Source organism: Bombina bombina, chromosome 5, assembly GCF_027579735.1.
Source record: "Bombina bombina isolate aBomBom1 chromosome 5, aBomBom1.pri, whole genome shotgun sequence".
In the NCBI taxonomy this organism is placed as follows: Eukaryota; Metazoa; Chordata; class Amphibia; order Anura; family Bombinatoridae; genus Bombina; species Bombina bombina.
The window spans coordinates 244,488,773-244,512,300 of NC_069503.1; the positions used below are offsets into that span (position 1 = coordinate 244,488,773).

Sequence of the window (23,528 nt, forward strand, 5' to 3'; positions counted from 1 at the left end):
CTAAATGAAAATCAATGTGATAAATGTGTAAGTAAAAAATAGAATATTTTATTCATAAAAACAACAAAGTGTACATTTGTTGAAGAAAATAAAATTGTTACAAAGAAAACGCACCAAAGCATAAATGACATGAAACAGTAAAGCTTAACAGCTTGAGGCACATAATTTATGCAATGTGCAAATTGGATCCTATACACAATCTTGTGGCTATAGAATTTGATTGTGTGATGGTATTCAAACACAAAGGGAATTGATAAAAAATGTCTACAGCAAACACAGTTAAAATAGACTAAAAACGGAAAAAAGGTTATAGCAGCAAATCGTAGCACACTAGTCTGGCCAGACTAAACCTGTAAATACTCATGATGCGTTTCTGGGTCATGCCCCTTCCTCAGGTATATAGTTAGTGTGACATGGCTTCCTGCTATATAATGCCAAAAGGGTCTAACTTCCGGTTTGGCGATAACCAATCAAGTCTTGCTCATTCTATAATTGACATCCTAAAACTCCATTTTGGATTTAGATGTTAAGTTCCGAACTATAGAACATCAATAGGATTGTATATATACTGTATATACACATAACAACTCAAAAGATATTTGCTAGCAATAGATATACAAAGGAAAACCTCAATAGTTGTGAATACACATACATGTTGTCTTTTGTCATTTATTAGAAAGAAAGGGGGAAGAAACTTCCGGTTTGGCGATAGCCAATATGATCTCGATTAGTTTTTGATTGACAACCTAAACTTTTATTTTCAATCAGCTGTTAAACTTCAAATGTTTACATAACAGAAAAAATACATTTTTATAACATTGAAATAGGTTTTCCTAAACATTTTTCTCCCAACATTTTAACCAGATACAATGAAGAAATAAAAAAGATCTTTCGTTCTGTGGACTTGAACATATCCCTATAGACAGACGTAGAGGAGATAGAGAGAGAACTTTAAACCAACGTGAAACATATTGAATACTTAGACTCCAAACTCTTCAACCTAAGGGTCTAAATGAAAATTTAGATCTTGTATCATTCTTGTAAAATACCCTATATTTATTGACAATACAAAATTCAATACATGCATTTTTTTCAGTCTTCTTTTTTGTCTTTTTTATTTATTTTTTTATTTCATTTAAATATATTTTTTTTAATTTCAATATATATTTTTTATTTATTTTATTTCATTTCATTATATATGTTTTCAATGTATTCATTCACTATTTTTTAAAACCATTTTTTTTTATTTATTTACCTATCTTCACTGCTTATTTTTCCCCCATTGTTGTCTTTTTTATGTGTCCAATTGTGTTTAAGAAGGTTTATCGGGGACTGCTAGCTGGCAGGAGTCCCTAGATCCCTAGATCTATTGGTGACATATACAAATGTACCTAGATCTCTAGATTTATTGGTGACATATACAAATGTTTATATATATATATATATATATATATATATATATATATATATATATATATAGTGAGTCAGGTGCACTCTCACAAAAAGTTCATTTAAATGCCAGGGTGCTAGAGTAAGGATAAGATATTTCAAGCAGGAAACAACACTCTCTGGTCTTGATAAAAAATTAATTCATTCAGTGACGTTTCGGGGAATACACCCCTTCATCAGACCAGATCAGGTGGTCTGATGAAGGGGTGTATTCCCCGAAACGTCACTGAATAAATTAATTGTTTATCAAGACCAGAGAGTTCTGTTTCCTGCTTAAAATATACATATATACAGTATATATATATATATATATATATATATATATACCACAATATTAAACTAGAAATTAACTATTCGAAATCTTGGATTTCTTAAACTTTGTTATCTGAGATTTATTGTAAAAATGAATGGAATGTTTAATCAATAGAGTATATATTTTATCATTCCGCCATATATACAAATTTTACATGTATTTATCTGTGAAGCCATCTATGTGATTATAAACTGAATAGGAAATATATGCAAATATATGTTATTGTGAATAATCATATATATGTATATTTATAGTAACTCTTTTTGCATGTATAACAAACATTGTTCAAGTTGAGATAAATATATGCATTTTTTCTGTTATGTAAAAATTTGAAGTTTAACAGCTGATTGAAAATAGAAGTTTAGGTTGTCAATCAAAAACTAATCAAGATCATGTTGACTATTGCCAAACCGGAAGTTTCTTCCCCCTTTTTTTCTAATACATGACAAAAGATGATACCATGCAAGACAACATGTAAGTGTATTTACAACTATTGAGGTTTTCCTTTGTATATCCATTGTTAGCAAATATCTTTTGAGTTGTTATATGTATACTTTCAACCTTTTAGCAATAACTGAAACATGGCTATCTTCCTCTGACACTGCTTCGATTGCTGCTCTCACACACGGTGGTCTCCACTTTAGCCACACACCGAGGCCAGGTGAGAGACACGGTGGCGGTGTTGGCATCTTACTCTCCCCCTCCTGCTCCTATCAGTACCTATCTCAATTTTCAACTCTCTTCTATTCTTTCTTTGAAGTCCACCGCATTCGCCTGTTCTCCCCTCTTTCTTTCTCAGAGTGGCAGTTATCTATCGCCCCCCTGGACCAACCTCCCAATTCCTTGACAACTTCGCTGCCTGGCTTCCTTACTTTCTCTCTACAAATACACCTGCTCTAATCCTAGGGGACTTCAACATCCCATTGACTACCCATCTGCCCCTGCTGCCTCTAAACTTCTCTCACTCACTAACTTTTTCGGTCTCTCACAATCCACCCTATTCCCTACCCACCGCAATGGACACTTGATTGATCTGGTATTCTCCTATCTCTGCTCTCTCTCTGAAGTTGCCTGTCGCCCATTTCCCATCTCAGACCACCATCTGCTCACCTTTAATCCTAATATAGATGCTAAACCTAATTCCCCCTCTCGCCCCCACACCAGTAGAAATCTGCACACCGTGGACCCTCCCCAACTCTCCAATCTTATTCAAATACGCCTCCCCCACACTTCCACGATATCCTACCCTGACCTTGCCATAACCCACTATAACAATACTCTCTCCGCTACACTTGACACTCTTGCTCCGCCCCAACCTCGAAAAAGCCCCACGTCGTCATCTCCAACCCTGGCACTCCCAACAAACACGTCACCTACAAAAATGCTCCCACACTGCTGAATGTGCCTGGAGGAAAACCCGCTCTGAACCTGATTTCATGCACTATAAGTTCATTCTCTACTCTTACACCTCTGCCCTTCGCTTAGCTAAGCAAACCTACTTCTCTTCTCTTATATCCACTCACTCCTCAAACCCTAAAAGACTCTTCTTCATTTTCAACTCTCTCCTCCACCCACCTGCACCACCCCCCTCATCTGCATTCAGTGCTAAAGGCCTTGCTGACTATTTTTTCAATAAAACACTTGCAATCCAAGGAAACATCCCAACACAAACCTGCAATCTCCCAACTCCGCTCCCAGTCACCCCCTCTGCCACTCTCTGCACCCTCCTCCCAACCACTGAGAGTGAAGTGGCTTCCCTTTTGTCTTCCTCACACCTCACTGCCTGCCCACTTTACTCTATTCCTTCACATCTAATCCCTCCTCTGTCTCCCACCCTCACTCCAGCTCTTACTCACATATTCAACCTATCCCTTTCTACTGGCTCATTCCCTGCCTCCTTTAAACATGCAAAGGACACCCCCATCCTCAAAAAACCTTCTCTTGACCCTAACTCCCCTGCAAACTACTGCACAATATCACTGCTCCCGGTAGCTTCAAAATTCCTGGAAAAACTAGTTTTCAATCGCCTAATCTAATACCTGTCATCCAACTCATTGCTCGACCCCCTGCAATCTGGCTTCCGTCCACAACACTCAACTGAGACTGCCCTCACCAAAGTTACGAACGATCTCCTTTCTGCTAAAAAAGGCTACTACTCTATACTCATCTTATTTGACCTTTCTGCTGCCTTTGACACTGTTGACCATCCCCTTCTCCTATGGTCTCTCAGCTCTCTCAGTCTTTGCGACACTGCCCTCCCCTGGATTCACTCTTATCTCTCTAACAGATCGTTCTCTGTCTCTTTTGCTGGTGACTCCTCCTCTCTATTGCTTCTGTCTGTTGGAGTACCTCAAGGCTCTGCCCTGGGTCCTCTACTCTTCTCTATTTACACTTCTTCACTGGGTAAACTTATCAACAGCTATGGCTTCAGCTATCACCTCTATGCTGACGATACCCAGATCTACCTTTCCACCCCTGCACTCTCTCCTTCTGTCAATTCTCACATCAGTGAATGCTTATCTGGCATTTCCTCCTGGATGACCTCTCATCACCTAAAAATAAATATGTCCAAGACCGAACTACTTCTAATTCCCCCCTCTAACTCCACTCCAGTTTCCAATTTTTCTATCACTGTTGGTGGCACCACTATCTCCCCATCATCCCAAGTCCGCTGCCTTGGAGTCACGCTTGACTCAAATCTGTCCTCCATTCCCCACATCCAACTGCTCTCTTCATCCTGCCGCAACCACCTACGCAATATCTCCAAAATTCGTCCATTTCTGAGTGCTGAAAATACTAAACAGCTAATCCACTCCCTGGTAATTTCCCGTCTTGACTACTGTAACAACTTACTAACTGGCCTCCCTCTCTCCTGCCTCTCTCCCCTTCAATCCATCCTAAATGCATCTGCCAGGCTAATCCACCTCTCTCGATGCTCTGTTTCTGCTGCACCTCTCTGTGAGTCCCTTCACTGGCTCCCCATTCACAAGAGAGTTAAATTCAAAATTCTCACCCTGACCTACAAAGCCCTCACCAATGCTGCCCCACCCTACCTGTCCTCACTCATCAACAAATATACTCCTGCCTGTCCCCTAAGATCCAACAATGAGCTGCTTCTTGCGTCCTCTACCATCACCTCCTCTCATGCTAGACTACAGGACTTCTCTCATGCGGCACCAACCCTCTGGAATGCACTTCCTTGAGCTGTCAGACTTGCCCCTAACCTCTCCTCCTTTAAACGCTCCCTAAAGACCTTTTTGTTCAGGGAAGCTTATCACCCGACTTATTAACAAACTAACTTTGCTTAACTAACAGTTGCCCTCAATCTCTTCACTAATATCATTCTCACCTTTGCAGTCCCCACCTCCTGTTTTCCATCCTCCTACCCATCTAGATTGTAAGTTCCCAAGGGAATAGGGCCCTCAATTCCCCCTGTATTTGTCTGTAAAAATGTTGTCTTTTATCGTATTGTTTCTCTATTGTACCGTTATCCTTGTACCCATGGACAACGCTGCGGAATCTGTCGGCGCTTTATAAATAAAGAATAATAATAATAATATATATATATATATATACAATCCTCTTGATAACATCTAAATCCAAAATGGAGTTTTAGGATGTCAATCATAGAATGAGCAAGACCTGATTGGTTATCGCCAAACCGAAAGTTAGACCCTTTTGGCATTATATAGCGTTAAGCGGTGTCACAATAACTACACACCTGAGGAAGGGATGTGACCGAGGAATACATTGTGAGCATTTACAGGTTTAGTCTGGCCAGACTAGTGTGCTACGATTTGCTGCTATAACCTTTTTTCTGTTTTTAGTCTATTTTACCTGTGTTTGCTGTAGACATTTTTTATCAATTCCCTTTGTGTATGAATACCATCACACACTTGAATTCTATAGCCACAAGATTGTGTATAGAATCCAATTTGCATATTGCTTAAATTATGTGCCTCAAGCTGTAAGATAGTTAAGACATCTTTACTGTTTCATGTAATTTACGCTTTGGTGCGTTTTCTTTGTAACTATTTTATTTTTTGCAACAAATGTACACTTTGTTGTTTTTATGAATAAAATATTCTATTTTTAACATAACATTTGTCACATTGATTTTCATTTAGCGCTGTTAATTGTTTAATTGTTTGTATAATTATATATATTCTATGGATTATTTAGTACATCTATAATAAATCCTTACATATTTTGGCCCAGATTAAAAGTGGAGCGCAAAATATCATTTTTTTTGCTTAACTTATTGTTATACCAGCGTACATTTGGGTATTGGGTATTACAAGTTAGGCACAATGGGAACGCAACCTCACATTCAGATTGTATGGAAGCATTGCACCAATGAGAGCACGCTTCCATTGGCTCCAATGGGAGCCTCATTCTCATGTCGCCAGACACGGCATGAGAACGTAGCACAGAAAATATAAATATATATGTATATAATTATATATGTACATATATATGTACATATATATTTATGTATTAATATGTGTATATACACATATTAACACATACATATATATGTATATATCATATACATTTATATTTACAGGGAACACACAGATTTCTATAGGAACATCGTAGGCCTTGATCTACACTATCTACTAATCTATCGTCTGCTGACAAAAGATGAAAATGTTTGCTTACAATACTACAAATGTCTTGGTACTCTGCACTATAGTCAGTAACGAAGGTAACCCTATCTTGTTAGTTAATTTGGAACCTTTGAGCAAAGAGCTCCTGTCTATTCTATCAACCTGTGTTTGTGCTCTATCTATTACATGCTTAGGATAACCTCTCTGCTGTAACCTAATTCTCAAGTCTTGTCTCTGTTTAATATAGGTGGACTCTTCTGTACAGTTTCTCTTTAACCTTATAAGTTCACTTTTGGCTACCGCCATAGGTACTTGCTTCGGATGACAGCTTTTTGCATGTAACAAAGTATTCTTTGTGATTTGCTTCCTATAAGTGCTACTGAGAAGCAGACCACCGACTTTGGCTGTCAGAGTAAGGTCAAGATAGTTGATAGTTGTAGGATGGTGTTCATATGTAAAACATAGACCAACCTTGTTATTATTGAGTCTGTTTATAAAATTTGCCAAAAGGGAATCTGATCTTCGCCATACAAAAAGAAGATCATCTATATATCGCCTGTAAAAGGCGATATATTCTTTATATTTATTTTCATCTCCATAGGTGTGGGACAGCTCCCACCAACCCATAAAGACATTTGGCGTATGAAGGGGCAAACTTCACCCCCATGGCTGTCCCACATCTTGGGAGATAAAAAGCATCTTCGAAACAAAAGTAATTATGGGTGAGCATAAAACGTGTGACTCTCAGAATATATTCCACAAATTTGTTGTCAAAATTAGAAAAATTCTTTAAAAAGAAGCCTATGGCCTTTAAACCTTCATCATGTGGAATTGAAGAATAAAGTGCCACTATGTCAACTGTGAGCCACCCAAAATCCTGTGTGCCCCATCTTAAATCTTCCAAAAGGTTTAATAAGTCTTTAGTATCTTTTAAATAACTTTGTAAAGTTACCACAAAAGGATACAATATGGCATCTAGCCACTATGACAAATATTCAAAAAGGGACCCTATTCCACTGACAATAGGTTGTCCCTGATCGTGTTAATTATATCCTCCCTGGTGTTCCATTTATATTATAGGGTTACCAATTTACGATGATATATTTTAATTCACATACATTGGCCCCTATTTATCAAGGTTTGTCGGACCTGATCCGACAGTGCGGATCAGGTTCGACAGACCTCGCTGAATACGGCTCGCCGTATTCAGCATTGCACCAGCAGCTCACAAGAGCTGCTGGTGCAACGCCACCCCCTGCAGACTCGCGGCCAATCAGCCGACAGCAGGGGGTGTCAATCAACCCGATCGTACTTGATCAGGTTGATTTCCGGCGATGTCTGTCCGCCTGCTCAGAGCAGGCGGACAGGTTATGGAGCAGCAGTCTTTGTGAACGCTGCTTCATAACTGCTGTTTCTGGCAAGTCTGAAGGCTCGCAAGAAACATGGGGCCTCAAGCTCCATTCAGAGCTTGATAAATATGCCCAGGGATAGGCGAGGTGTCCATACACGAACACTGGTGTCAGTGACTAGCCCTTGCAGTGTCCGCCACAACCTTAGTATATGTTTTGATTGAATAATAGGAATAAAGAAAAATATATAGTGTGAATAAAGTTAGTGGTTTGTCAAGAGACTGCTAGCGATATTGGGTGATAAGTTATGGAATAACTAAAGCCTGAGTGAAATACTGGATGCGTATCTGCATCTGTATAATAACACCCAGCTCTATACAAAGACACAGTAGTGACACTGGCACATGCGTTTAGCCAGACAAGGGTTGGTTATAGGGTCAGTGATATCTGCATCAGTATAATATCACCCAGCTCTATATAATGACACAGTAGTGACACTGGCACATAGGTATAGCCAGAGGAGGGCTGGTTATTGAATCAGTGGTATCTGCATCAATATAATAACACCAAGCACTATAAAATAATGTTTTTAATTTCAAATGTACCTTGGTGTACTTCATTAAGGTCTGTACTTTGGAAAATGTCCGCCACAGCCTTTCTCTGTGCCTATCCCTGAATATGCCCCTTAGTGCTTGATCTTTTGTTTTTTTAATGTTCTCTTAATACATTATAAGTTGAGTATTTGTCATTTATTCTAATTGGTTGTATTCTTTGTTAAAGCCATGGGACAACACTGGGATTTATATTGTTATATAAACATGTTTTTCTGCCTGCAAGGAAAGAGTTAATGAATTCACCACTGATCACCTGTAATGTTTTTTTTTTTTTTACTAACCAATGAAATTGTTTGTTGGCTTTTAAATAGAGAAGCACAGGTGTACTCTGACAGCTATGATTATGGTATCAAACCGAAACATGTCAGCTTGAGTACATGGTGCTCATTGTTGCATGAAGAACCCCCCATGGGTTTTTATCCTAACGGAATACAATAAAGTTTGTTTTTTACAAGTTAGCCCAGGATCAACTTTTTCTTTTCTCCAAACTACCTATTGGCCAGGATCCAGGGTATTTGGGAGCTTGAAAGCCCTTCTCTCCGAAGGCAGGAGGTTTGCATTCCCTGCAGCAGCGTCGGACGGATTACGTCACAGGACCGGCATCTGAACATCTAGTTGTGATTGGCCGCCAAGCATAACATGTATGGAGCACTAGCAGTACTACGTCACAGAGCGTTTGAATCAGTACAAGCTGAGAATGCCAACACATAACAGCAACCAGACAAGAGTCTTATACGGACAACGGAAATATAGAGCTGGATGGGCAACTGCTTTGACAGCACGTAAATTGTGAGTGTACACAGCCACTGGCTGTCAGGAGGGAATAATCCTTTTTCCTTTGCTTTACTGTCTACATTGCAGTTTTTGACCGTGTCCAATATTATAACTAACATAGTTTTGCTGCTACCGTCTTACTGAGATTTAGTGACAGCACACACAGGATAAAGTATCTTGGCCTACATTTATTAGATCTTGGAATATACACAGAAGTGAGAAGGGATTTTATCCCCTATTAGGGTGCTTTTTACTACTCGTGCATTAAACATAACCTCCTTCTTACATTTGACTCATACTTTGTAATGCTTTCTGGCAGTATTAATAGTGCACGATACATAGAGCTCTGTTAACATGGAGGGGTCCAACATTAAGTTTTATTCCTTGTTACTTGTGGCAGAAAGAGGATATGGAGATTATGACATGGACACTGTTTTTTCTACAGACATTACTTCTTAATCTCTACGGCCTAGATTTAGAGTTGGGCGGTAGCCATCAAAACCAGCCTTAGAGGCTCCTAACGCTGGTTTTTACCGCCCGCTGGTATTTGGAGTCAGTCAGGAAAGGGTCTAACGCTCACTTTGCAGCCGCGACTTTTCCATACCGCAGATCCCCATACGCCATTTGCGTATCCTATCTTTTCAATGGGATCTTTCTAACGCCGGTATTTAGAGTCGTGGCTGAAGTGAGCGTTAGAAATCTAATGACAAAACTCCAGCCGCAGAAAAAAAGTCAGTAGTTAAGAGCTTTCTGGGCTAACGCCAGTTTATAAAGCTCCTAACTACTGTGCTCTAAAGTACACTAACACCAATAAACTACCTATGTACCCCTAAACCGAGGTCCCCCCACATCGCCGCCACTCTATTAAAATTTTTTAACCCCTAATCTGCCGCTCTGTACACCACCGCCAGCTACGTTATCCCTATGTACCCCTAATCTGCTGCCCCTAACATCGCCGACCCCTATATTATATTTATTAACCCCTAATCTGCCGCCCCCTCTATCGCTGACACCTGCATATTTTTTTTAACTCCTAATCTGCCGCTCCATACACCGCCGCAACCTACATTATCCCTATGTACCCCTAATATGTTGCCCCTAACACAGCCGACCCCTATATTATATTTATTAACCCCTAATCTGCCGCCCCCAACGTCGCCTCCACCTACCTACAATAATTAACCCCTAATCTGCCGACCGGACCACACCGCTACTATAATAAATGTATTAACCCCTAAAGCTAAGTCTAACTCTAACCCTAACACCCCCCTAACTTAAATATAATTTAAATCTAACGAAATAAATTAACTATTATTAAATAAATTATTCCTATTTAAAGCTAAATACTTACCTGTAAAATAAATCCTAATATAGCTACAATATAAATTATAATTATATTGTAGCTATTTTAGGATTAATATTTATTTTACAGGCAACTTTGTAATTATTTTAACCAGGTACAATAGCTATTAAATAGTTAATAACTATTTAATAGTTACCTAGTTAAAATAATTACAAAATTACCTGTAAAATAAATCCTAACCTAAGTTACAATTAAACCTAACACTACACTATCAATAAATTAATTAAATACAATACCTACAATTATCTACAATTAAACCTAACACTACACTATCAATAAATTAATGAAATACAATACCTACAAATAAATACAATTAAATAAACTAACTAAAGTACAAAAAATAAAAAAGAACTAAGTTACAAAAAATAAAAAAATATTTACAAACATTAGAAAAATATTACAACAATTTTAAACTAATTACACCTACTATAAGCCCCCTAATAAAATAACAAAGCCCCCCAAAATAAAAAAAATGCCCTACCCTATTCTAAATTTAAAAAGTTCAAAGCTCTTTTACTTTACCAGCCCTGAAAAGGGCCCTTTGCGGGGTATGCCCCAAAGAATTCAGCTCTTTTGTCTGTAAAAAAACACATACAATACCCGCACCCCCCAACATTACAACCCACCACCCACATACCCCTAATCTAACCCAAACCCCCCTTAAATAAACCTAACACTAAGCCCCTGAAGATCTTCCTACCTTATCTTCACCTCGCCGGGTATCACACCGATCCGTCCTGGCTCCGATGTCTTGATCCAAGCCCAAGTGGGGGGCTGAAGATGTCCATGATCCGGCTGAAGTCTTCTATCAAGCGGCATCTTCAATCTTCTTTTTTCCGGATCCATGTTCATCCCGCCGACGAGGAACATCCATCTTCACCGACGACTTCCCGACGAATGACGGTTCCTTTAAGGGACGTCATCCAAGATGGCGTCCCTCGAATTCCGATTGGCTGATAGGATTCTATCAGCCAATCGGAATTAAGGTAGGAAAATTCTGATTGGCTGATGGAATCAGCCAATCAGAATCAAGTTCAATCCGATTGGCTGATCCGATCAGCCAATCAGATTGAGCTTGCATTCTATTGGCTGATCGGAACAGCCAATAGAATACGAGCTCAATCTGATTGGCTGATCGGATCAGCCAATCGGATTGAACTTGATTCTGATTGGCTGATTCCATCAGCCAATCAGAATTTTCCTACCTTAATTCTGATTGGCTGATAGAATCCTATCAGCCAATCGGAATTCGAGGGACGCCATCTTGGATGATGTCCCTTAAAGGAACCGTCATTCGTCGGGAACTCATCGGTGAAGATGGATGTTCCGCGTCGGCGGGATGAACATGGATCCGGAAGAAAGAAGATTGAAGATGCCGCTTGATAGAAGACTTCAGCCGAATCATGGACCTCTTCAGCTCCCGCTTGGATGAAGACTTCAGCCGGATCATATACATCTTCAGCCCCCCGCTTGGGCTTGGATCAAGACATCGGAGCCAGGATGGATCGGTGTGATACCTGGTGAGGTGAAGATAAGGTAGGAAGATCTTCAGGGGCTTAGTGTTAGGTTTATTTAAGGGGGGTTTGGGTTAGATTAGGGGTATGTGGGTGGTGGATTGTAATGTTGGGGGGGGTATTGTATGTTTTTTTTTACAGGCAAAAGAGATGAATTCTTTGGGGCATGCCCCGCAAAGGACCATTTTCAGGGCTGGTAAGGTAAAAGAGCTTTTCTATTTTAATTTTAGAATAGGGTAGGGCATTTTTTTATTTTGGGGGTCTTTCTTATTTTATTAGGGGGCTTAGAGTAGGTTTAATTAGTTTTTCATTGTTGTAATATTTTTCTAATGTTTGTAAATATTTTTTTATTTTTTGTAACTTAGTTCTTTTTTATTTGTTGTACTTTAGTTAGTTTATTTAATTGTATTTATTTGTAGGTATTGTATTTAATTAATTTATTGATAGTGTAGTGTTAGGTTTAATTGTAGATAATTGTAGGTATCGTATTTAATTAATTTAATGATAGTGTAGTGTTAGGTTTAATTGTAACTTAGGTTAGGATTTATTTTACAGGTAATTTTGTAATTATTTTAACTAGGTAACTATTAAATAGTTATTAACTATTTAATAGCTATTGTACCTGGTTAAAATAATTACAAAGTTGCCTGTAAAATAAATATTAATCCTAAAATAGCTACAATATAATTATAATTTATATTGTAGCTATATTAGGGTTTATTTTACAGGTAAGTATTTAGCTTTAAATAGGAATAAGTTATTTAATAAGAGTTAATTTATTTAGTTAGATTTAAATTATATTTAACTTAGGGGGGTGTTAGTGTTAGGGTTAGACTTAGCTTTAGGGGTTAATACATTTATTAGAGTAGCGGCGAGATCCGGTCGGCAGATTAGGGGTTAATAATTGTAGGTAGGTGGAGGCGACGTTGGGGGCGGCAGATTAGGGGTTAATAAATACAACATTGTGGTCGGCGATGTTAGGGGCAGCAGATTAGGGGTACATAGGTATAATGTAGGTTGCGGCGGTCTACGGAGCGGCAGATTAGGGGTTAATAATAATATGCAGGGGTCAGCGATAGCGGGGGCAGCAGATTAGGGGTTAAAAACTGGGTTTTTGAGGCGGGAGTGAGGCTGATTAGGGGTTAATAACTTTATTATAGTAGCGGTGAGGTCTGGTCAGCAGATTAGGGGTTAATAATTGTAGGTAGGTGGCGGAAACGTTGGGGGCGGCAGATTAGGGGTTAATAAATATAATATAGGGGTCGGCGGTGTTAGGGGCAGCAGATTAGGGGTACATAGGGATAACGTAGGTTGCGGCGGTGTACGGAGCGGCAGATTAGGGGTTAATAATAATATGCAGGGGTCAGCGATAGCGGGGGCAGCAGATTAGGGGTTAAAAACTGTAAGGTTAGGGGTGTTTAGACTCGGGGTACATGTTAGGGTGTTAGGTGCAGACTTAGGAAATGTTTCCCCATAGGAAACAATGTAGCTGCGTTAGGAGCTGAACGCTGCTTTTTTGCAGGTGTTAGGTTTTTTTTCAGGTCAAACAGCCCCATTGTTTCCTATGGGGGAATCGTGCACGAGCACGTTTTTGAAGCTGGCCGCGTCCGTAAGCAACGCTGGTATTGAGAGTTGCAGTGGCGGTAAATATGCTCTACGCTCCCTTTTTTGGAGCCTAACGCAGCCATTCTGTGAACTCTAAATACCAGCGGTATTTAAAAGGTGCGGGAGAAAAAACGCCAGCGTAGCTAACGCACCCCTTTGGCCGCAGAACTCTAAATCTAGCCGTCAGTGAACTGTTTGATAAAATGGAGTTTGCTTATAAAGGAAATTAAGCTCCAATTTGTTGTGTGGACTTTTGAAAAGTATGTGAAGCTCAATATCATACCAAGAGGACTAAGAATCAATAAGTTTCCCACCTTTGAAGTAAAGGACCTTGATTTTGTGGACACTTGGATCTCTGTATTAACAGAATGTTCTTTATCCCACTAGGATCTATAAGAGGGAACTTAAAGCACTTCTGGATGATGGTTTGGAGGATGGGCATTTTTATCAAGCCACCTATGAGTTTCTATATATTGAACATCCGGTGGTGCCCATCTTCCACCATCTTCCAAAGGTGCACAAAACACTGACAAATGTTCAGGGACGACCTATTGTCAGTGGAATAGGGTCCCTTTTTGAACATTTGTCACAGTGGCTAGATGCCATATTGTATCCTTTTGTGGTAACTTTACAAAGTCATTTAAAAGATACTAAAGACTTATTAAACCTTTTGGAAGATTTAAGATGGGACACACAGGATTTTGGGTGGCTCAAAGTTGACGTAGTGGCACTTTATTCTTCAATTCCACACGATGAAGGTTTAAAGGCCATAGGCTTCTTTTTAAAGAATTTTTCTAATTTTGACAACAAATTTGTGGAATATATTCTGAGAGTCACACATTTTATGCTCACCCATAATTACTTTCGTAACTCGTTTCAAAGATGCTTTTTATCTCCAGAGATGTGGGACAGCCATGGGGGCGAAGTTTGCTCCTTCATACGCCAACCTCTTTATGGGTTGGTGGGAGCTGTCCCACATCTATGGAGATGAAAATCAATATAAAGAATATATCGCCTTTTACAGGCGATATATAGATGATCTTCTTTTTGTATGGCGAGGATCAGATTCCCTTTTGGCAGATTTTATAAACAGACTCAATAATAACAAGGTTGGTCTATGTTTTACATATGAACACCATCCTACAACTATCAACTATCTTGACCTTACTCTGACAGCCAAAGTCGGTGGTCAGCTTCTCAGTAGCACTTATAGGAAGCCAATCACAAAGAATACTTTGTTACATGCAAAAATCTGTCATCCGAAGCAAGTACCTATGGCGGTAGCCAAAGGTGAACTAATAAGGTTAAAGAGAAACTGTACAGAAGAGACCACCTATATTAAACAGAGACAAGACTTGAGAATTAGGTTACAGCAGAGAGGTTATCCTAAGCATGTAATAAATAGAGCACAAACACAGGTTGATAGAATGGACAGGAGCTCTTTGCTCAAAGGTTCCAAATTGACTAAGAGAGTGCAGAATGCTGTCCCACAAGATAGGGTTACCTTCGTTACTGACTATAGTGCAGAGTACCAAGACATTTGTAGTATTGTAAGCAAACATTTTCGTCTTTTGTCAGCAGACGATAGATAGTAGATAGTGTAGATCAAGGCCTATGATGTTCCTATAGAAAAAGCAGAACTATAGGCAATATTCTGTCCCCTTCAGAGCTACCAAGCACTACAGAGAGAACTCAAGGATCCTGGCTTAGACATAGGGGGGTGTACAAGTGCGGCACATCTAGATGTAAACCATGTGATTGCAGTATCACCTCAGAGGAATTTCACTCTGAAGTTACAGGTGAATTGTTTAAGATCACTTCTTGCATCAATTGTACATCCTCCTATGTCATATATGTACTGATGTGCATAGAATGTCACCTACAGTATGTTGGACTTACCACTACTGAGGTGAATACAAGGATCAGAAACCATTTGTCCAGCATCAAAATTGGAGAATCAACCACTCCCTGGTAAAACATTTCAAATACACACACAACAAGAGCAGTGCCACTTTGAGGTGGCAAGGCATAGAATATGTTACAACTCCTTTACGTGGAGGAGATAGAGATCAAATCTTAGGCAAACGTGAGATGTTCTGGATTTTTAAGTTCCAGACCAGGGTACCCAGAGGTCTTAATTCGGAATACAACCTCATTAATTATTGGAAATAGGATGTTATATCACATGGCTCATATGGTCACATTGTAACTTTCCATTTTGCTTTTTACTTCAATACATGGATAGTCACTAAAACACTAGTTTTCAAATTTACATGAGTTACTATATTGTTAGTCTGTAACCATAAGTGTGTGTATACAAGTGAATTATTCACACTTTCATTCACATAGAGAGTGGATAAGTAGTTCAGAATAGTGCTATTTACATACCCAGAGAAAAACTTCTCTTAGTAGATGCTTGTCTACCTTTTGAGGGAATGTACAGAATATATTTAAGTACATAGGGCTCCAGCAATTGTTTTTTGCTAACTGATATAGGGGAGGAGCCTCCCTTTGTTTTTTGTTTTCAGACATTTGGGAATCGCACTTATTTTAAATATAAGATCATGTTAATTATATCCTCCCTGGTTTTCCATTTCTATTATAGGGTTACCAATTTATTATGATATATTTTTATTCACATACTTAGTGCTTATGATCCTTTTTTTTTAATGTTCTCTTAATACATTATAAGTTGAGTATTTGTCATTTATTCTAATTGGTTGTATTCTTTGTTAAAGCCATGGGAAACACTGGGATTTATATTGTTTATAAACATGTTTTTCTGCCTGTAATGTTTTTTTTTTACTAACCAATGAAATTGTTTGTTGGCTTTTAAATAGAGAAGCACAGGTGTACTCTGAGAGCTATGATTACGGTATCAAACCGAAACATGTCAGCTTGAGTACATGGTGCTCATTGTTGCATGAAGGACCCCCCATGGGTTTTTATCCTAACGGAATACAATAAAGTTTGTTTTTTACAAGTTAACCCAGGATCAACTTTTTCTTTTCTCCAAACTATATATATATATATACATATCAAAATAACAAGAGTATTGCTTTGATTGATGATACTTTTTTATTGGACTAACTATACATTTATCAGTTGACAAGCTTTTGGAAGAATGATATATTACAGTATCTATAATAATTAAAAATTATTAATATTTTTGAATAATTAATATTTACATAACACCCCTTAAGATAACTAATTCTTCATGTGCCAGGCAGACACTGCAGTAGACCTAAAGCATGAAAATTGAAACAATTTTACATTCCAATGTTCTTCACTTAGAAAATGTTTTAATTTTTAATATTAAATAGATATTTCTATTTATATCTGATAATGCTAATGTCAAATATATATCAGTACCTATATATCTATAGAAATATATATATATTTATATATATATATATATATATATAATATAAGCAAAAGTTCAAAGGTATATGTACTCTCACCACTGTCCTGCAACTGCCAGGGTGCTCTTGAAGAGTATGCAGCAAAGATCAAAGTGAAGCACTCACTGGACTTTGGACATCAAAGTGAAATATTTATTAAATGACGTTTCGGGACCTCTAATGTCCCTTCTTCTGACAGAGTGTGCAATTGAACAAACGTATAAAGTCCTTTAGGCCGCTCCCCCAATCCGATCTCCAATCTCAGGAGATCGTGTGCAAACAATAAGGGGCTAAACCATTCTGGTAGCCCAAACAGCAATTGAATACTGACACAAACCTGTGAATAAAAATGACATACAGCTATCAATCAATAAGTGTATATATAACCTCATGTGCTGTGATCTATGTGAACTGTGTTACTCAAAGTGATAAATATATATAATGATCCCACAAAGTTCCTACATCCCACGCCTATACATGACACGGTTTGTACATCAATGGAACAGTCCATATCCTAGGCCGTTCTATTGGATAACATTCATCACCGCCCACCTCATGGTCATTCAGGTGTCAGGCGTTGTCAAGACAAAAATATCAAACATTTCAGGAGAACACTCCCCTTCATGTTCAACACCCCTGGCAATGTCCCTCAACTCACCAAATATTCAAATGACCCATCAGACCGGTCACAATCAAGGCCAACAGTAGTGGGCACTACACCTCCAAAGTCAGTCATCAAAAATAATGATAACTAGCAGTCTTGATTTACCCGGGGATCAAATACCCCATACCAGAGGCCAAGTAATGTACATATTCACTGGTGCTACCCACAACAATGCAAACCCCTCCCCTATAACATGACAGGAACCTCAGGGACACACCCCCTGTCCCATAGGTTAAGAGAATATAAAGACTCACCTCGAGTGTTACCATCAGTCCCGATGCTGCTGTCACGGCTGTCAAAAAACAAGCACTGATCCCTGGCAAAATGGGGATCGCGAGTGAATAGCACACGCTCCCCAGTTCTGCACACCCGAAGTCAAAACCCCAGACCGATGCATCGGCCAGCTGCACTATCAAAAGGGCCGCGTATTGTGCACAAACACACACCATCACACAAAACATCCCCATGATCCACCACTCATAGCAGCCCTGTTTTGTGTGACGGTGTGTGTTTGTGCACAATACGCGGTCCTTTTGATAGTGCAGCTGGTCGATGCATCAGTCTGGGGTTTTGACTTTGGGTGTGCAGAGTTGGGGAGCATGTGCTGTTTATTTTAATGTATTTATGTTGTGTTTGTTGCAAATTTTATGTTATCCCTTACCTTTTATGGGAGGTGTTCAGTCGCGCTAACCCGACGCATGTTAAATTTTATTGCACTCAAGCAAACGCTTTGACTTTCGACTTGTTATTCGCACGCAAATTAATGCGCTTGCAATATTCTGATATCACTCGGGCACAAACGTTAGCTTGCCACTTGTAATCTAGCCTTGTATGTTTAATATTTAAAATATTTGACCCACAGGACACTATTGCTCAGCTGTTTATACAACTGAAGAGCAGCTATGATTGATATTTTAAATAATATTTTATATAATGTTAACTCCAGCTTATTACAAAAAGAAAACATTTTAAAGAAAATTAAAAATATCTAAAGTATATATACTTTATATAAGGTCTAAAGATACTACACCTGTTAAAACTAGTTTTACAAATAAAAGCAAATTTTCCTGGTGTTATTGGTTTCATGGATGCATTATTCCATCTAATTGATGTGCATAGTAAGATATAAGAATGACCTAATGCAGAATAAGGACATTTTCCATAAATATTAACAATTCTAACACACTAGATAGTAAATCTATGTAATTGTATCACTATAACATTTAAAGAACTAACGTTGACATAGATTAAAATAGTCACTATGGTTGAAATCTGACATTTTCCTTGAACATGTGATTATAGGCATCTGCATGCTTTTTTTCTAGTGGAGGGGGTGGAAACCTTTTAATTGACAAAACATCAACAAAACTTTACCCTTGACTTAATTTACCCCTCAGCATCCCTAACTCAAGTTGTGAAATCATTGGATGTCTTTCCCTCAATCACTCTATTCTATCAAACACTTCAGTAATGTCTGTTATATAATATGATTTCCAATTTATTTTCAAATCATGTCCCTTATCTACCAGCTGTGAATGATACATTTTACATTATTTGTTTTTTATCAGGCGGCTATCTTGTGATGGCTGTCACTATCATGTCTCTTAGAATTTGAAATCTGACATGACAGACTTGCAATTTTGTTCATCTTCTTTCTTGACACCATATCTCTCTGCTTAGAAACTATGAACCCATTTATTTTATAAAGATACCTATGGAATGTTCTGATACTTAAAATTATTTCTTGTACATTTGTATTTTATCTAAATATATAATCACAATGTCCATACTATCATTTCTAGCCCAATTAACATAATAAAGACACATTTTTTTACTTAGATTGTATCAATGTATGGCTTTCATGCAATTGTTTCAAGCCTGTTCTTAATATAATACATCATTTTATATTGACAGCATTAGCTACTCTTCTGTCTTAAGACAATTGCCAAGATTCATTAAAACCTGTAAGTGAAACATATGTCATGGAAACAAAACTTTGCATTGCAATTCTAAATTTACACAATTCAAAGCCATTCCGTGTCACACGTGTCGTGTCTCCATTATTAACAATGGGGCAGCATCTATTTTGTAACTGTCCACCTTTCAGTACATAAAATAAGTTTCCATTGTGAAGGACATTGTGAAGGGCATTGACAAAACATCTTGAAAACGTTATGACCATTTTGGGTCTCATAACCTGATAATGTAGCCACAAGTAGCTTTATTTTCTCAGGCTTCCTTCTCTAGAAAAGATCTCCTCACTTATTTCCTTCTTCACACTTGGTATCTCAGGAATGTTTAATTAGTTATTTTTAAAATATAAAATGTATTTCCTTCTAGTACTCTGGGCTCTGGCATTGTTGCTTATCTGCAATGTCTCAGCCTATGTACATGTAAACGGTGAAGATATTTTGTTGCTGACCTTTAGCTGTCCCTAACTAGCTTCTTGGATCTTTTTTTTTTATGAGTTTTCCCCTGCTAACTCTGCCTGCTAGTCCTTTTCTGTACCCCATTTGTAGAATTTGTATGCTGGGGGCCCACAGATTTACCCAGGCATAAACTATACTCCAACACAGCCTAGGTTCACATTCCTGAAAGTTGCTGTCAGTCTTCAGACTGTTCCAGTTGTGCTAGTCTCTAGCCTATTCCAGTGGAACCAGTCTCCAGCCTGTCACAGAAGACATTCTCCAGTATGTCACAGCATACCTGTGTATTATTTATATCTAGTTACAGCACACTTGCACATTCTATCTCCAACCCATCAATGCATACTTGTGTATTCAGTCACTGGCTGGTCTTAGAAGAAGCTGTGTAGCCATTCTCCAGTCTGTCACAGCATACCAGTATCCAGAAATACGTGAGTATCCATCCTATTGCTCTATAACCTAAAACATTACCGCCAATAAAGCCTTCTTGCGTATACTGCTGTATTTTCAATGAACTATTATTCTTAAATGTGGAAAACACTCTGGGAATCCATTCTCTCTTGCCCCTTTAAGAGCTCATTCTTAACTAAAGCCAAACACTTCTGCAACTGGGCTCCCAGAGCCTAACAACACTCCCATAGCACAACACATTACACAGCAAATTAACAAAAATGGGGGGAAACTTCCTCAATAAAACAGTCCACTCTAAGACTTGCACAAAACGAAAACTTTAAAAAAAAAAAAAAATGGGGGGGGGGGGAGAAGAAGATTGAGACAACCTCATCAGCTTTTAAACAGTGAGATATGACTGTGAGGCAAAACAAATCAGATGGTCAATATAGTCTTTATAAAATCTGTATGTTTGACACTACTTTAGGTTAGCAAAATATATGTCTCTGGAATATCCCAGAATGGCAGTGGTCAGCAAAGTGTGTAAGATACCTTTTGTTCTTCCCAGTAAGACTACTTTAAAAAAAAAAAAAAAAAAAAAAATAAATAAATAAATAAAGGAAATGCTAATAATTTCCAATTGCAAACACTTAGATTAACCAGAAGTGCTTTTAAAGTTAAGGTTGTAATTGTTTTAACCACTCTGCAATAGGTTTTTATTTCATGGGTACGATTTTCAAAAGCTCACTGTGATGTAGAGAAAGCATCAGCTTATTTTACTGAGCACTATATTGTAAAGTAAGTGTCCCTCCTTTGCAGACACATATTAGTGAACTCCCTTGATGAGACACACATTTTTCTAGGTAAAAATTGCCTTTAAAACAATCCTTGAGGGGCCTCATAATACTGATGAGGCATCTTTTAGAATCTCGCCAAACTAGAAAGCTTTGCAAGAAAACCCTCTTAGGACACATAGAAAATATAGGTGAAACATTGCTCAATGAATTTCAAATAAACCCCTTGGCAACCTCACAGGCATCTATAAATCTAGCCTTAAATCTCTGTTAAAGCTAATTCTGTAAACTTTTATAAACTAGGACTGTTTATCCATTACCAATGCCACAAAGTATATTTTGTTCAAATTGGAGTGGTTTTAGATAAAGTTTAAGTAAAAAAAAATTCAAAGGACGTTCAGTGCATAATGTAAAAAATTGCTAAACATCAATGTTGAGCGGTACATTAAACTAAGATTTGCTTAACATTAATTCACTAATATAAATGATTTGATTTATTATTAAAGCATATTTCTACTTCTTACATGCTTTATCTTTCATTGCTGTATCTGTGATCCACCCGGGTAAAAACTTTAAAGCAACATACTGACAATTTACTTCAACTGAACATGAATGTCTTCAATAAAGTATATTATAGAAGGGCTAACCTTTTGCTTGGCTTCAATAATCCTTCTTTCAAGATCTGATGGCAACATTCTTCCTCTGTAAAATAAAAAAAAATCAGAATGAATTATATATATATATATATATATATATATATATATATATATATATATATATATATATATATATATATATAGTATAGTAATCCTTACTGCTAAATTTCAATCAACAAGGCCCAATCCAACTAATATATCCTATGATTTCATCTGAATCTGAAAGTATAACCTGATTTCATTACAAAACCATAGACACATATAATGCTATATATTTTCTTTACATTAAAGTAATTGTTAGTACAGTCCAGCACTATGTAGAATGCATCATGTCCAGAGTTAGATTTTATTTCCCCTTTTCTCCAGCACTTTCTGCCAAATCCTTTCCTTTTTCCAGGAATCCCTTCTAGACAAAACAAAATGTTGATCTACTTAAAAAAGAAGCTCTAGAACTAGTACCACACATTGACCACAGTTTTATTAGGTATAAAGAACAATACAATATGCATGACTATTGTACTGATACAAGAGGAGCAGGGCCCTGCTCTAGTTACAGTCTACAGGTTAGGGGTAAGGGAGACATAACGTTTAGGGATTACTTGGCTTGTAGAATAGTTTATAGACGGGAGATAATTAATAATTAGGAGGGTACTTGGTATGCATATCTGTACTTGAAGCGTTGAAAGGTTTAGAGACAATTTTAAGAAGTGTAATAAAATTTAACGTTGAGTAGGTGCAGCACGAGAGACGTTTGGGAGACAGGAGAGGGAGGAGTTGATGAGAGAAGACAAAGGTTAAAGATTATAGGTAGATCAAAGAAGACGTTAGCAGAGCATCTGGAAATGAGTGTGTAAATATAATTGGGGACAATATTTTTTAGAGCTGGTGACTTTGTGTAAGAATAGTGATTTGAATTGGATTTGGTAGGGAGTCTGTGTATGGACTGACCAAAGGTAATTGCTAATTTTGATTTTTAAGTATAAAATTAGTCTGGCAGTGAAATTCATGATGGATTGGAGAGGGGAAAAGGGGAGATGGGAAGCTTGATAAGTAGCCTTTTTGCAGTATTCAATATGAGACAAAATAAGTGGATGAATTAAAAATTTCAGTAGTTGGTAAGAAGGAGGCAAATTCTAGAGATATTGCACAACAAACTGTAGGCGGGGGAAACAAGAAAATGCTTGTTGTTGTTTTTTATTAGATATTAGGCTTAAGTATTCTGAAGTCATCTATGAGGATCTGCCATCAAGAAGATATAGCTTGGAGGCAAATTGAACTCAAGAGAGGGTTTTTAGGATGGTTGTGATTAATGCTTGCTTTAAAGGTGTCATGCCAATACCTGAGCTTTTACATTTAAGAAATGTACTACTCTGCATAGTTGGATTTGAGCAATGGAGCTATGGATTTAGGGCCTGATATTCAAAAGCTCGCCACTCAGGTGAGATGATCTAAGACATGTTGTCAGTATGGAGAGGTCCCTAAAAATTTTTTAGAAACACAAATTTTAATTTGAAAGATATTTATCTCACTGTGCAGAGTTTTGTAGGTGAAGGAGAGATACCTATTTTACAATATAAGGTCTAAATAAATTCACAAAGATTTTGCA

The 23,528-nt window shown here is 37.8% G+C and overlaps 1 protein-coding gene across 1 annotated transcript in view; it reads right to left on the reverse strand.

Moving 5' to 3' along the window:
* GAD2 (glutamate decarboxylase 2) overlaps window positions 1–23,528 on the reverse strand; it is a 273,704-nt gene that overhangs the window by 105,828 nt on the left and 144,348 nt on the right. The window contains exon 9 of the mRNA XM_053712962.1: window positions 21,914–21,968. Coding sequence (XP_053568937.1) covers window positions 21,914–21,968 — 55 coding nt within the window. The remainder of the gene's footprint in view (window positions 1–21,913; window positions 21,969–23,528) is intronic.